A 12682-nucleotide genomic window follows, 5' to 3' on the forward strand; every position below is an offset into this window, starting at 1 on the left:
GACTCCAAGATGGCAGCGCCCATGTGGCGGAGGGTGAAAAGATCTATAGCAGAGATCAGTTACACAGATGCTCATGTATTTTCATATCGGAGCCTCTTGAGCCGGCGATTTCCCAAAAATGCTCCGTTGCACTAAAATGAAGCTTGGGGGAAGGGGGGGGGGGGACATTTTGCCGGAAAAATTTAAAGCATGACAACACTGGGACATGTTTGTGTGAACTGGGAGCGAATGAAGCAGAAAAAAAACGTGACTCAACATGACCGCAAAATGTGCATGGAAACAAAGAAAAGAGCCAAAATATTCAAAGTAAGTAAGTAAGACCAAGGGTATGAATTATGCATTCCAGCCCGTTCTGACGCCGGTGTTGGCACTTTGATTGCGTCGTCGCGAAAAAGACACCGGTGTAAAATCCCGCGTTTGCCACATCTTTACTGCTTGAACGATATAAATAGGACCTCTCTCTCATCCTCCTGGGGCATCACCGATGGTTGAGGGACAGGCTCAGCTTGAAGCCTGGAGATGTGCCGTAGCTGAACATGTCAGTAACGCTGCTTGGAGACTTGGGAGACTTGCACATCGCCTCCTCCGGCTCATCCTGGAAAAAAAAATGCAAGAACGACGACTGCTACGGAGGCTGAAACAAAGCTTTTCTATACTCTGGAAGCATGAACGCCATCGTATTTAGAGTGCGCACGGAATTTGCGCGGCAGGACGAGCCGGGTAAATCGGCACATGCGCACTTGCACCTAATGTGCATCGAGGCGGTCGGCTTTTTCTCGTGAAATCTTGAGGCGTAGTTTTCCTTGTGTAAAAAAAAAACGAGGCTAACAGACTTGTACAAGTCCACGGCAAACGTGTTCGTGGACGAACGAGTTAGCGATGGATGCGACTTGTGGCACCATCACCCGATATGTGCGGTGAGCGGACAACGCACTCTGCTTTCTGCCAGCTGCACCTGTCGGGAAATGATGCCAGGAGTTTGTCGATCATTCGGTTGTCTGCAAACATGTCCCCCGTAAACTTTGGCGGGATTGTTGGTCTCGTTTTTCACAGGAAAAGAACTGTGCCTTGAAATTTCGAAAGGTACAACTGCGGTCTTGGGTAAGTTACTTTTAAAAAGTAATTTATTACAGTTAGTTACTTTCAGAAAAAAGTAGCGAAGTTACCGTTACAGTTACCGCAACAAAAGAGTAACTCGTTACAGTTACAGCTACTTTTAAAAAGTAACAACGTTACTTTTCTGCAACACGAAACATCTAGAAAAACTAGAAAACGCCCATCAACAAGGTTTATTGCATAAAATTAAAAAGTATGTTTTTTACTTTATATTGTAACTTCGCAGCAGTTGCTTCTCGAAATTAGCGTCTAAATGTTTCCCTCATTTGACGGCGAACAGGTCCCTGCCCTTGTTGAACAGACCCAAAGCAATGGGCAAACCACGCGCAAACGGCAGTAAATTTTCTCTCTACTACTTTTTCTAAATACGAAACATTCGCAATGCCCTCTGCGTGTATTTCTGTTTCACGGTTGATTCACTCGATCAAAAAGCGTTTGCTCAGAAAAAAAGAACAGCGCCAACATTGATAGTGCTTCAAGATACTAACATGAAAGTGTTCAGTCAGAAAGTACAAGTGCGTGCATAAAGATAACTATTTTTTTTTTTTACATCACATCTACATGTGGCTATATCTGGGCCGTGACTCGCGAGAAAGAACGTATTTACAAGTTTGTGCAAGGCCAACTTCACACTCGAAACGTCGGAACAGACAATTTGGAATGTGCAAGGAACAGCTAGACTGTACTCATTCACTGATGTATTATTCATAAAAAACTGGAAAGTAACGACAAAAGTAACGTCGTTACTTTTATCGTTACTTTAGAAAAAGTAATAGAACTACAGTTACAAGTTACCAAAAAAGTAACAAAGTTACAGTAACACGTTACTACCCAAGACTGACCACCTGGCTACAGATTCGGTGCTTGAGCTTTCTATGTGCAGGTGCCAATTTTCGCAGCTCATTTTACGGTACAAGATCCACTGTGCCATTCACTGTCGCTGCTTCTCGTGCGGCCATTTTGGCCACCATAAAATACAGTGAACGCCCGTTAACTCGAGGTCATAAAAATCGGGAAAAATTTTGAAATAAGCGGAGTACCAGAATTTTTGAAGTACCAACCGTAGATTTAGAAAATCTAGTATTATTTTTAGGTGACGGGACGAGGTTTAACGAAAATGACGCGACAAAGGCATGTCGGCGTGGCGACTACGGTGACGACGGGGTCGGGAGAGCTGATAGAATGCCACAAGCCAGTACAAGCATAGAGAAAAAGATAGACAGAAAGAGAAAGAAAAGTCGTGGGAGATGGGGAGAAAGCAAAAACCAAGAAAACAGGCCTCCTTGAACCGTTTTCTTCTCTCTGCACATCGCCTTCTGTGCACCCAGAACGCGTTCGCGGTGCTTCCTTCTTTTGTTTATTTTTTTTACAACCTTCTCTCTTTGTTAGCATTATTGTTAGGTCGCGACCACTTTGTCCGCGAAGGACATAAGCTTTCTCCTTTGACTTCAGTGTCCTTTCGAGGATATATTCTTTATTTTTGCAGGCAACTTTTTTAGATATTTTATTGCCATTCCAAAAACTTTTGGAGATAAGTGATGTCAGAATATGTGGTGCCTATGGGGATTAATTTCGCAACACACAAAAGTTTAAGACTTAACCAATCTTTCGACATATCTGTGTTCGAGTTAACGGGGCTTTACTGTAAGCTCTAAATATCAGCACTATAGTCAAACACCTTTACAACGAACGCCTCTACTACGAAAACGTCCGTTTAACAATGCAAAAATGAAGTCTTAGCCAATCTCTTATGTGTTCAGTGTGTTTCTCCGACTACTACAACGAATTCCTGTGTAACAAATATTTCTGTTTAATGAAGCAATTGCGCGGCCCCCCACCAGCAAAAAATGACCGGAATTACGGATTTTCTAGGTCAATAGTAATCAATTCTACCTATATTATCGGTCACAAGTGATGCGCATAGAGAACAAAAATACTGTGGCAGCTTCTGTCGGTTAGGTGCAACAATTGAGACCGCCGCCGCGCCCCTCTGCCGCACGTTCGGTTTTGGGTTCAAATAATTTGTTAGTGTGCGCAACCTCGTGTCTGGAAGGCACTACGCGACTATGTTGCTGCTAAGAAAGCCTGTGCGCAACAATATAGTCACGTAGCATCATCTACCCACAAGGTTGCACACCAACAAACTATTTAAACCGAGCCAAAATAGAATGCAGCGGCAATCCACTCCAAGGTGTTCCGCTTTTCAAAACTCCCATCGAGTGTTTTGCATGTGCGTCGGCGCATTTAAAAGAACCCGCACAAACGAGAGTACATATTATAAGAAAGCACTTTCATGGGCAGCCAAAACTTTTTTATGCTGTCTTGGCATTTGCTCGAACGACGCGTCAATCTTTGTCAGGACCCAAGATTCCCAATGTTGCTCGGTCCGAGTCCCAAATTGTTCCACCCTGGAGCGAAAATATGCGGTCGAGGAAACGTGATCCGACTCTACCTGCGACGCCAAAATCTAAGCGAAATCGGGAGAGCCACGCAGAAAAATGCGACCCCCTTAGGGCTCCGGCGGCTCGGTTGTGCGCCTAACCCACTCACCCCGTCCTCGCCCTTCGCTGCACCGCACGCTGCAGCTGTCAGGTGCACACTATAATCGCGTGGAGGATTCTGTTGCGCTCCTACGATCGACTGCAGCTACGGTAACACTACGGTCTATCGATGTAAAGGTCGGTTTCATCCAGTATGCTTATCCTGCTTTTTTAGATTGGTTTCAAGGTCCTGGAGACTTCGTTATAGAGGTGTTTGACTGTACAGTTTAACTTGTTATTGGGAAGGACGGTGTCAAATAACAAAAGTGAATTGAACGGGTAAGAACTTGCAGCAGGAAATTCTGCATGCATCAGTATTCTTCCAGAAGAAAAGCTCGAAATGCAATGAGCAAAAACAAGAACCCAAACACTGGTAGTGGCTCGACCGAAGCAATCCGTCGCACCTCATTGTCCTCGTCCAAGACGGGCCCATCGGGAGCAGTTTCAAACGGTCTGTACAACGGGTTGATCCACTTGCCAGTCCTGGGAAACGGAAAAGAGACGCAGTTACAACCATAACTTCAGGCACCACAGTGCAATCTGTACAGTTATTTACACAAATCGGCACTACCTGGTTAGTGTTCAACACCAAGCTTTGTCTTGTCTTCGAGACAGCAATCCAGTAAAGCTAGGATGAGGCTGCCAAGACGCCGCTTTGGCAGTGCCCAACTGGGCAACGGCTGGGTTGTTGCCAGCAGGCGGCCCGGTGTGTTAAGGGGGAGACACTACCTTTAAAATTAAAGTTATTTCTAAAAGTCAGATTTTTAAGGGGAGATTCAAGTCGAAAAACAGCAATATTTTGCACAGAAAAAATTTGATTTTGGGTTTTATTGTGTTTTGTCTTTTTTTTTTTTAATCTTTATATTTGATGCATAAAAATAATTTGTGCTGATTTTGATGGCAAAAAAAGTAGAGTCAAGAAGACCTCCGGGTGACCCAGAACGGCGTGAATTTGCGCCACTTTTCTCTGTGTGGTTCTTTCAAGAACGTCGCCCACCATCACGTCCACTTTGACAAGTAGGCCTAGCCGTCGCCCCTCCATTGCAGTCTTCTGTAGATCCAATTTCTCACGAAAATTTATTAACAAAATACTATTTTCCGCACCACGGGAAGAGTATCGCTACAAATCTATGGGAACATTTGCGTGCATTTTTCTTTTTATGTAGTGTTTGGGCATCTTTACAGTGTGTACACAAAAATCCTGTTCTTCATACTGTCCTTTCACAACCAAATTTGGCATGCATATACTTTAGATTATGTAAAAGGCAAATATCCAGGTTATGAAACCTATAGTTATGAAAATTTTAAGAAACTTTTGTTAGCCCCTTGAGATGGAAATTTAGATATGTTTATTTATTTTTGAACACAAGAAGCGTCACACACATCATCTCTTTATTCCACTGCACTCAGTGGTTTAAAAGGAATGAATTAGTTTATTTTACTAGTTTTTTTAAGTGTGTTGGCATGCCTCACGTGTGCACGAGAACATGGTTTTTTCTGCATATACATTGGATTGAGAACCTAAAAAAAAAGCTATATGAAATCCAACACCAGATTTATAATGAAAAGGTAAATCTGGTGAAGGGGGAAAAGGAAAAGGAAAAAACTGTAAATATTTTATTTCAATATTGTAAATAATAAAACATTTCTCCTGATGGTTTTATCAAATTAAAATGAACTTTTGGGCTAGTTGGGTAAACATCTTAAATGCAGAAGTGCAATGGACAAGGAGAGAACAACGATAGAGAGGACAAGCGTATCTTTGTTCTGTCGTTGTCCATTGCACTTTTGTATTTTAGTTTTATCAGCTTTCAAATATCCTGATATTTCCGACATGCCGGCACCATTCAAGTGCAGCTTTCTAAACATTCAAACACGTTTACCTCAGTTTCACTTTTCGGTATCAGATCAGTTCAGGAAACTATCATATAATAATGAATCAATGTGTGGAACCAGTTTTTGCATTTTTATGGAAAAGCTGCAGTATCTTCAACATAATACACACAAAAAATAAAAACCGAAAAGAAAATTTTTGAATTAAAATTGGTGCAATTTTTGTAGTTTCTTTTCATAGGCACGTGACAAGGGTGCTATACTGTACATTTCACCTACAGGACTGGCCATTATCATCTTTTTTAAATGGTAGCTTTCCTCAGGGGGAGCAGCATTTATTTGATTTAGTTTTACCTAATTCTATGAAGGATAAACTGAAATAAACTTAAAACTTTGCATGTCATCCTGTTTCCCAGCCATGATTATGCTTAGCAAATTTCATGCAAAAGGAAACAAACAATTTGTTTAGTCAGCCTGGAAGGAAAAAGGATGTCATAATATAAATTTACGAAGAAAGAAAATTTGTTTTAGACATATATTTACGCCGCAAAACAAATGTTGGCGCCCATGGAAGCCTGCAGAAAAGTGGCCGGTATAGTCACGTGGTGCTTGCGCTCATTCAGGATCTTTCAATGGGCTCTGAAAGTTACTTATTCATTTTTCTTTTCAGTGCAACAAAAACACTAAGGTTAATAAGTAACTTTTAGAGACCATAGGAAGCTCCTGAAAGAGTACAAGCGTGCTCCCGACGTGAAGCAGAAACATCTTGGAAGCATAAAAGCCACAGTCACCCCTGAAGAAGAGGCCGATTAGGTTATCAAACATCTGGTCCCTAATTTGACATGGTTGGAGATCCCCCCCCCCCCCCCCTCCTTTTTTTAATAAATCTTAGAAGCAATGCAGAACCTCTTCTTGAATTGTATAGGACTTAGCACAAACATCCCAAAAGTCACTACAGAGTACCTTGAAGGATTCTGAACCAGTGGCATAAAATTGAATGATCCTTGCCTGAGGCAAGCAGCTTTTTTTAATGCAGAATGCGTTATGCGGCTAGCCACAACTAGCTTCCGGTAATGCGCTCTAGTAAAGAAAGGCGGGAACACAAGAGTTTGGCTGGGGCTTGCGTTCCGAGCAGGGAGAAGGCGAGTGCCAGCCCAAGGCCGACGCAAACTAGCGTGGCGCTCTTACGTTAAAAAAAATGCCTTGCGGGAAGTGACTAGGAGCCATTTTTTCTTTTTTGTTTCAAAAAACAAGGTTTAGTGGGTGCCTTTTTTTTTTTTAATTTCAAAGTGATAGTACAAAGAATAAGTCAGTACAGATTTTTGTTCGAATTATCTATCAGTAACACGTGCACTTGTTGCAAGATGAGAAGAACGAAGAGCATTGAATGGAAATATTGAGGACGGAGTGTTGTCGTCTTTCTCCCATTCAGTTTTGTTTTGGCACTTCCGCTTCCACGACATTCCGGCCGTCTCGGACTCCGAACCCTGGAGGTACTCTACGCAGCTTCTTCGTGGGATGAGGAGCTCTCCTTTGAATTCGATTCCGAGAAGCGTCGAAACGAAAAGCCAATGCCTATCACGTGCATGTAGCACCCAATTTTACTACTATAAAAAGCCCCAACAAGGCAAAACATGGTGTGAACACAACTACTGTTTCCCAAAAGCATAACTGACAGCATCACCTCCCGGGGTGCGCACGATTTCGCAAATACTAGGCGGCAACTTTTAAATCTGCAATTGCTGCTGTGCATGCGCGTCAGCGACCCTCAAAGGGTTAACCGAATAGCTAATGAGTGCCGGTGTCGGCCAATGAGGTGCCGGTGTTGGCCAACGAGGTGCCTGTGTCAACCAATCAGACGTTGATGTCGGCCAATGAGATGCCAGTGTTGACGATCTGTGCCAGTGGCAGCCAGTAAAACGTCAGTGTTGACCAATAAGGTGCAGTGTCAGGCCATCAAATTCCAGTGTCAGCCTATGAAGTGCCAGTGTCGGCTAATGAAGCGCCAGTGTTGGCCAGCCTTACCTCTTGAGGAGGTAGGGATCGAATGGGAAGAAGGCGTCAAGCGCGACGTCGTCGCCGCGGGACTCCCCGTAGAGCATGATGCCGGCCTCCACCGGCAAAGCGCTCCGCTGGTTGCGCTCTATGACGCTGTAGCAGTAGACCAGCTGGTAGTGGCGGGCCACTGAGGCAAAGCGCTGCACCACGGCAGGCAGGCACACCTTCAGGGGGTTCAGCGGACACATCACCAGGGCCTCCAGGTTCAGGTCCCGCAGGAACTGCAGACCTGCATGCACGCGGGATGAGAACCCCCAAATGAATTGAGCGAAAACCTTTAAGGGGGTACGGAAATGAAATTCCAGCGCTCATTTTTTAGCTTTAATGTGTTACATGTTGCAGCATAACCTCAAAAATACCAGTCTTTCGTTGAAAGGCACAAGCAAACTAATTTTAGAACTAATTAAACAATCTTTCAATGTGCATGGTGGATGCATGTGGAGCCTATTTGGGAGGTAACCTAGCAACGTTGGGGAACTTGCTACATAGTCATGACGTAGCAAGTTCCATCGAAGCAGTGCCGCTCTTTGGAATTTCAACATTTTCCTTCTTAGCTTTCCTCCTCAACTCACAAATCGCGCATTGTACCAAACAGTCCATGAAGACGAAAAGGAGGGACTTCCCTCTTTCTCGGACCCTCGTTTGTGTACCTGGACAGAGCCATTCTCCCCTAGAAGATTAGCTTGTCGCTCAAAACTCGGACAAAAGTTGCTTTCCCCACCCCGTACAGCCCTGAGCTGACAGTGTTGTGGAAGCTACTTGCTCCTTGGGCCAGTCACACGCTCATCACCCCACGGGTGCTTCGAACGGCTCGGTTGTAACGTGTTGATGCTATTGACACCACCAAAACGCTGACAAAGCCACTAACGGCAAAGCATAACCACGCCAGCCTTGCTACGTCACGAATATGGGAAATCTTTTCTTTCTGTTCTTGTTGGCATCGGATATCCCATGACGCATCGCGCTCTCCGTTCGTTTCTCTTGGAGTGCTTGCTTGAGTGCACCGTTTGGAACGAAAAATACAGCCAGTCGTTCAAAATCCAAAATCCACGACAGATATCATCTACAGTTGTTATCTGTCGTGCTTGACTGATTTCCGAACGAAATTTGAATATTAAAATTTTTGTTTCCGTACCTCTTTAAGATCAGTGCGTCACGATCCAAAGTAAAGTTTTGTTACAGTGTCCAATACGAGGCTCCAAGCGATGTGTCTAGCGCCCTATGCTGCCCACGTTTCGAAAGGGGTCTTGGAGTGGCAACGAATAACATGTAAAGGACGGCGCATCCTCTGTAGGATGTCACGGTCCTGGCAGTTGATTGTAGAAGTCGCAACAAAATTAAATGTGCCTCGATCGTATCCGATTAAGCTCGGAGACACGCAAAGCATGTTGCGAGTGAGCCGGGCACCTACTGGGGGACACTACCCAAAAAAGTAAATTTTTGAACCACTTGTCTGATTTAAATTATATTTACAGGGCTTGTTTCTGTTGATGTTGAGAACATTTCTGCCAATTTTTGTTAACCTGGGTGAAGTACAAAAAAAATTGCAAACGTTCAAAGACGAAAGTGGGCGTGTCTGCTTAGGAAAACTATCGTTTTGAAATTACTTATAAATTTGTTGTTTTCATGTGTTACATTGCATTAGGAAAGTTCAGAGTAGATAACTATGGAGCTATATTTCTATGTTACACCATCTTTCATGACAAAAAAGCCATATAAACACAAATACAGTTTTTTAGATTTCCATCCTTTGTCCAAACTTTTAGTTCTTGAGCATGAAAAATGACAAAAATAAAAAATACAAGCTCATAGTTATGTTCCCCTTAAAATTTCACCCCAGAAACACTCATGAAAATTAATCTAAGTTGCATAATAACAAAACGATAGTTTTCCTAAAGTGAAATTTATGCCAAAAAGTGGAATGGAGAAAAATGCGTTCAAAGTGCTCCAACCTCTACCTTTTCTTTAGCATCGGTGGACCGAAAATAATTTATAAAAAATTAATTATGCAGTGTAAACTAATGAAACTTTCTGAAAATACTCTCCAGATGTTGGTGGATGTAAATATGACATTTTTCAAAATCAACTTTTTTTTGCAGAAATTGTTTTTTCTGGGTAGTGTCCCCCCTTAAGATCAGTGCGTCACGATCCAAAGTAAAGTTTTGTTACAGTGTCCAATACGAGGCTCCAAGCGATGTGTCTAGCGCCCTATGCTGCCCACGTTTCGAAAGGGGTCTTGGAGTGGCAACGAATAACATGTAAAGGACGGCGCATCCTCTGTAGGATGTCACGGTCCTGGCAGTTGATTGTAGAAGTCGCAACAAAATTAAATGTGCCTCGATCGTATCCGATTAAGCTCGGAGACACGCAAAGCATGTTGCGAGTGAGCCGGGCACCTACTGCGTTCGTATGATTACACTTGACGTCATGAGGTCACGTGAGTCGGACATCATGCAAGTCGGTGTCTTGTGGCAGACCCTTCCCTGTTTGTCGGTTGGGCGCAACACTTGGGGGTCAGCGCCAACTGCCTTTCTTATAAAGCAGCAGCCCCAGAACATGTTCCAGTTCTGTGTTAAAGGCAAGGGAACGCAAGTGTCGCTGCCTTCGTGGCATCCCAACTCCTGGCTGCCAAAGCTTTCGTGAAGCTTCCAGCCGGAGAGCGACCTGCGGCACGACAGGCACCAGCCTAATCCTCCTCTGCAGCCGTGCTCCCCCCCAAGGTCATGGCAGGCCACGTCACGTTACTTTCGTGGCATCGTCGGGCGGAAATCGAGGAATCGCTGCAGTTTCATTTAGAGTGCCAACAAGGTAGCATGTGTGCGAGTCAGAAAAGGGCCTTTCAACTACTTTGTAAGAGCATTTGGAGCAACTGCATCAACAAGCTATTTAAAGCAACGGTTCTTTCAGTAAAAATATGGAGCATTTCTATTTTAAAACACTGCTCGAATATACAAGCTGCTCGTAGTTGGCTATAGTTTCTATTCCAGCAATTTTATTACATTTTGAACATCTACCAAAAAAAAGAGTGAGAAGTTGTGCAACATTAAACGAATGCATTGGATACATAGATGACGACACACTGCGGTCCACCAAACTTAGTATGAGAGTTGGCCTTTCTTCAACAGGCAAGCATCGCCACAAACGAATTTGCTCCGGACTGATAAAAAAATGACCGTATCTCCATGTGGTGAATGATGTTGATTGGGGCGAAGCTCTGGTTGGTGCTGATGATACTGATTTTATTGTTGATTGGTAGTGCTGATGGTGCCGATTTTTTTTTATTGCTCATAGGTAGTGCTGAGTTCCAGGTTGCGTTTCGACTTCATTATTACTGCTTTATGGTCGGTGAAATGCAGAGCCAGTGGTTATTCTAGCGCAGCGGTTCTCAAATGGGGGTCCGCGGACCCTCTGGGGTCCGCGAAGGCACTCTAAGGGTCCGCGAAGTTAGTCAACCCAGCAATAAAAATTGTATCTTTTTGAGGCCGAGAAGTAATGTTTCAGTTTTCGGGCAAGTTTTCTGGTGTATATGTCAATAACAGAGGTCTACTTCACACTAGCCCTTAGTTATACCTAATTATTAAATCATTATTATATTTAACCTATACCTTTCCCCTCCCCTCACCACAAACAGGGTCCTCCATCGTCTCCGCCTATCCACAAGGGGTCCGCGAAACATTGATGGTTGAAAACCACTGTTCTAGCAAATCAGCTTGGATCATGCTAGAAGCCGTGGGAACGCATCTCCACCGCTTAAGTCAACGGTCCATGTCAGAAAGAGAATGTGTGGTATGGAACGTGGTTATATACGCACTTGAGCATAAAACGTTGAGCCAATGCATGCAAAGTTTAACGCGATCATATACATATTTGACCGCAGTACCCTCTCCTGTATAGACGTTGAGCGGCTACATGCAACGTTTCATCCATGACATCCCCAGCTCTTGAGTTACTACCCCATCTCAGAGCCCCCTACTCGTCTTGCAGTTGTGGCCGAGTGGTTAAGGCGATGGACTAGAAATCCATTGGGGTCTCCCCGCACAGGTTCGAATCCTGTCGACTGCGCAAACATTTTTTATTTTTTTAAGAAGACAAATGGGATGGCAATCGATGTGAGCACGGACGCCGGACAAGGCTAGACCCTAAGGAGCTTCGCCCCTAATATCTCAAGAGCCCGATAGACGTGTCGAGTAAATATCATGGACACAGAAAGTGCCGAAGACAAGGAGTAGGAGTATACGAGGCTAGCACAAAGAAGCAAATGTTGTTTTATTAAAAGGCAAATAATTTTAATACAAATACTGGAATATACAAATGCAAATCGAATAGTGCCTAAGTTCCAGAATAATTTGATACGCGAATCGAATTCCCAGTATTCAGTCACTCGAATATCCCATATATTCGGCGAAAGAAGCACGGTCGGCCCGGAGCCGTCGAAACAGCTGTTTTTTTTTTCTCCTAAATGTTAGTGCAGCAATGTTGTACAGACCATGCGAGAAACCCTTCTTGATCCTATCATTCCTAAAAAATCTAGCGCACAGGCTGGAAAAAAAAGATTACAAACGCCACAACCCACGTAGCTTGCATATTTAATCACGATCGCGACGCAATCTAAACTTGAATCACCACCAAAACGTCCCGTTAGCACCGCTTGCAGGTACGACTTGATGGGCGACAGGAATCCCACGCCGTGCCCAATTTTTTTTGCGAGTAAAGCCCTTTGTTTCAAATTAAAGCGTCGACATAGAACGCGCTTGGCACACTAGCAGAAAGAGGCAATTGCCAGATCACAAAAAGAAAACATTAACCACGCCAACAGAACGAGCCGAGTCGTCGTAGCCGTCGTTTTGGAACCACAAGCCGCAAGTTCAAATTCGGAACGAGACGGAACAGAAAAAGTATGGCGTGCCCAGATTTGAGAGTGTTTCCAACAGTGCGATTGCCGCGTCTGAAATACAAACTGCAAGAAGGCGATGAAAGGAGGAAAGCGTCGATTAGGTGCAGGCATCCTCGGCGTCGTCCCTTTTCCTTCCGTTTCCTTTCCTTCCACGCGACAATACACGCACACTTACGGCCAATTCGTGCAGAAGCCGTCTCCGGGGTTTCGGTTTCGCTCGCTTCCTCTTCAGAATCTACCG

The 12682-nt window shown here is 44.1% G+C and overlaps 1 protein-coding gene and 1 non-coding gene across 2 annotated transcripts in view; one reads left to right on the top strand and one right to left on the bottom strand.

Annotated features, from left to right (window-relative positions):
• Positions 1-404: 404 nt before the first annotated feature.
• Positions 405-12682, bottom strand: part of LOC8023266 (RNA polymerase I-specific transcription initiation factor RRN3) — a 41008-nt gene continuing 28730 nt past the window's right edge. Inside the window, exons 12-14 of the mRNA XM_029988159.4 lie at positions 7515-7776; positions 4061-4139; positions 405-595 (exon numbers count right to left, since the gene is read on the bottom strand). Of these exons, the coding sequence (XP_029844019.3) occupies positions 479-595; positions 4061-4139; positions 7515-7776 (458 nt within the window). The 3' untranslated portion in view covers positions 405-478. The remainder of the gene's footprint in view (positions 596-4060; positions 4140-7514; positions 7777-12682) is intronic.
• On the top strand, positions 11528-11609 carry Trnas-aga. Its single transcript has one exon. It is a non-coding gene; the product is annotated as a tRNA-Ser (tRNA).

The sequence above is a fragment of the Ixodes scapularis genome, unplaced genomic scaffold (assembly GCF_016920785.2).
Source record: "Ixodes scapularis isolate PalLabHiFi unplaced genomic scaffold, ASM1692078v2 PGA_scaffold6__148_contigs__length_123643588, whole genome shotgun sequence".
In the NCBI taxonomy this organism is placed as follows: Eukaryota; Metazoa; Arthropoda; class Arachnida; order Ixodida; family Ixodidae; genus Ixodes; species Ixodes scapularis.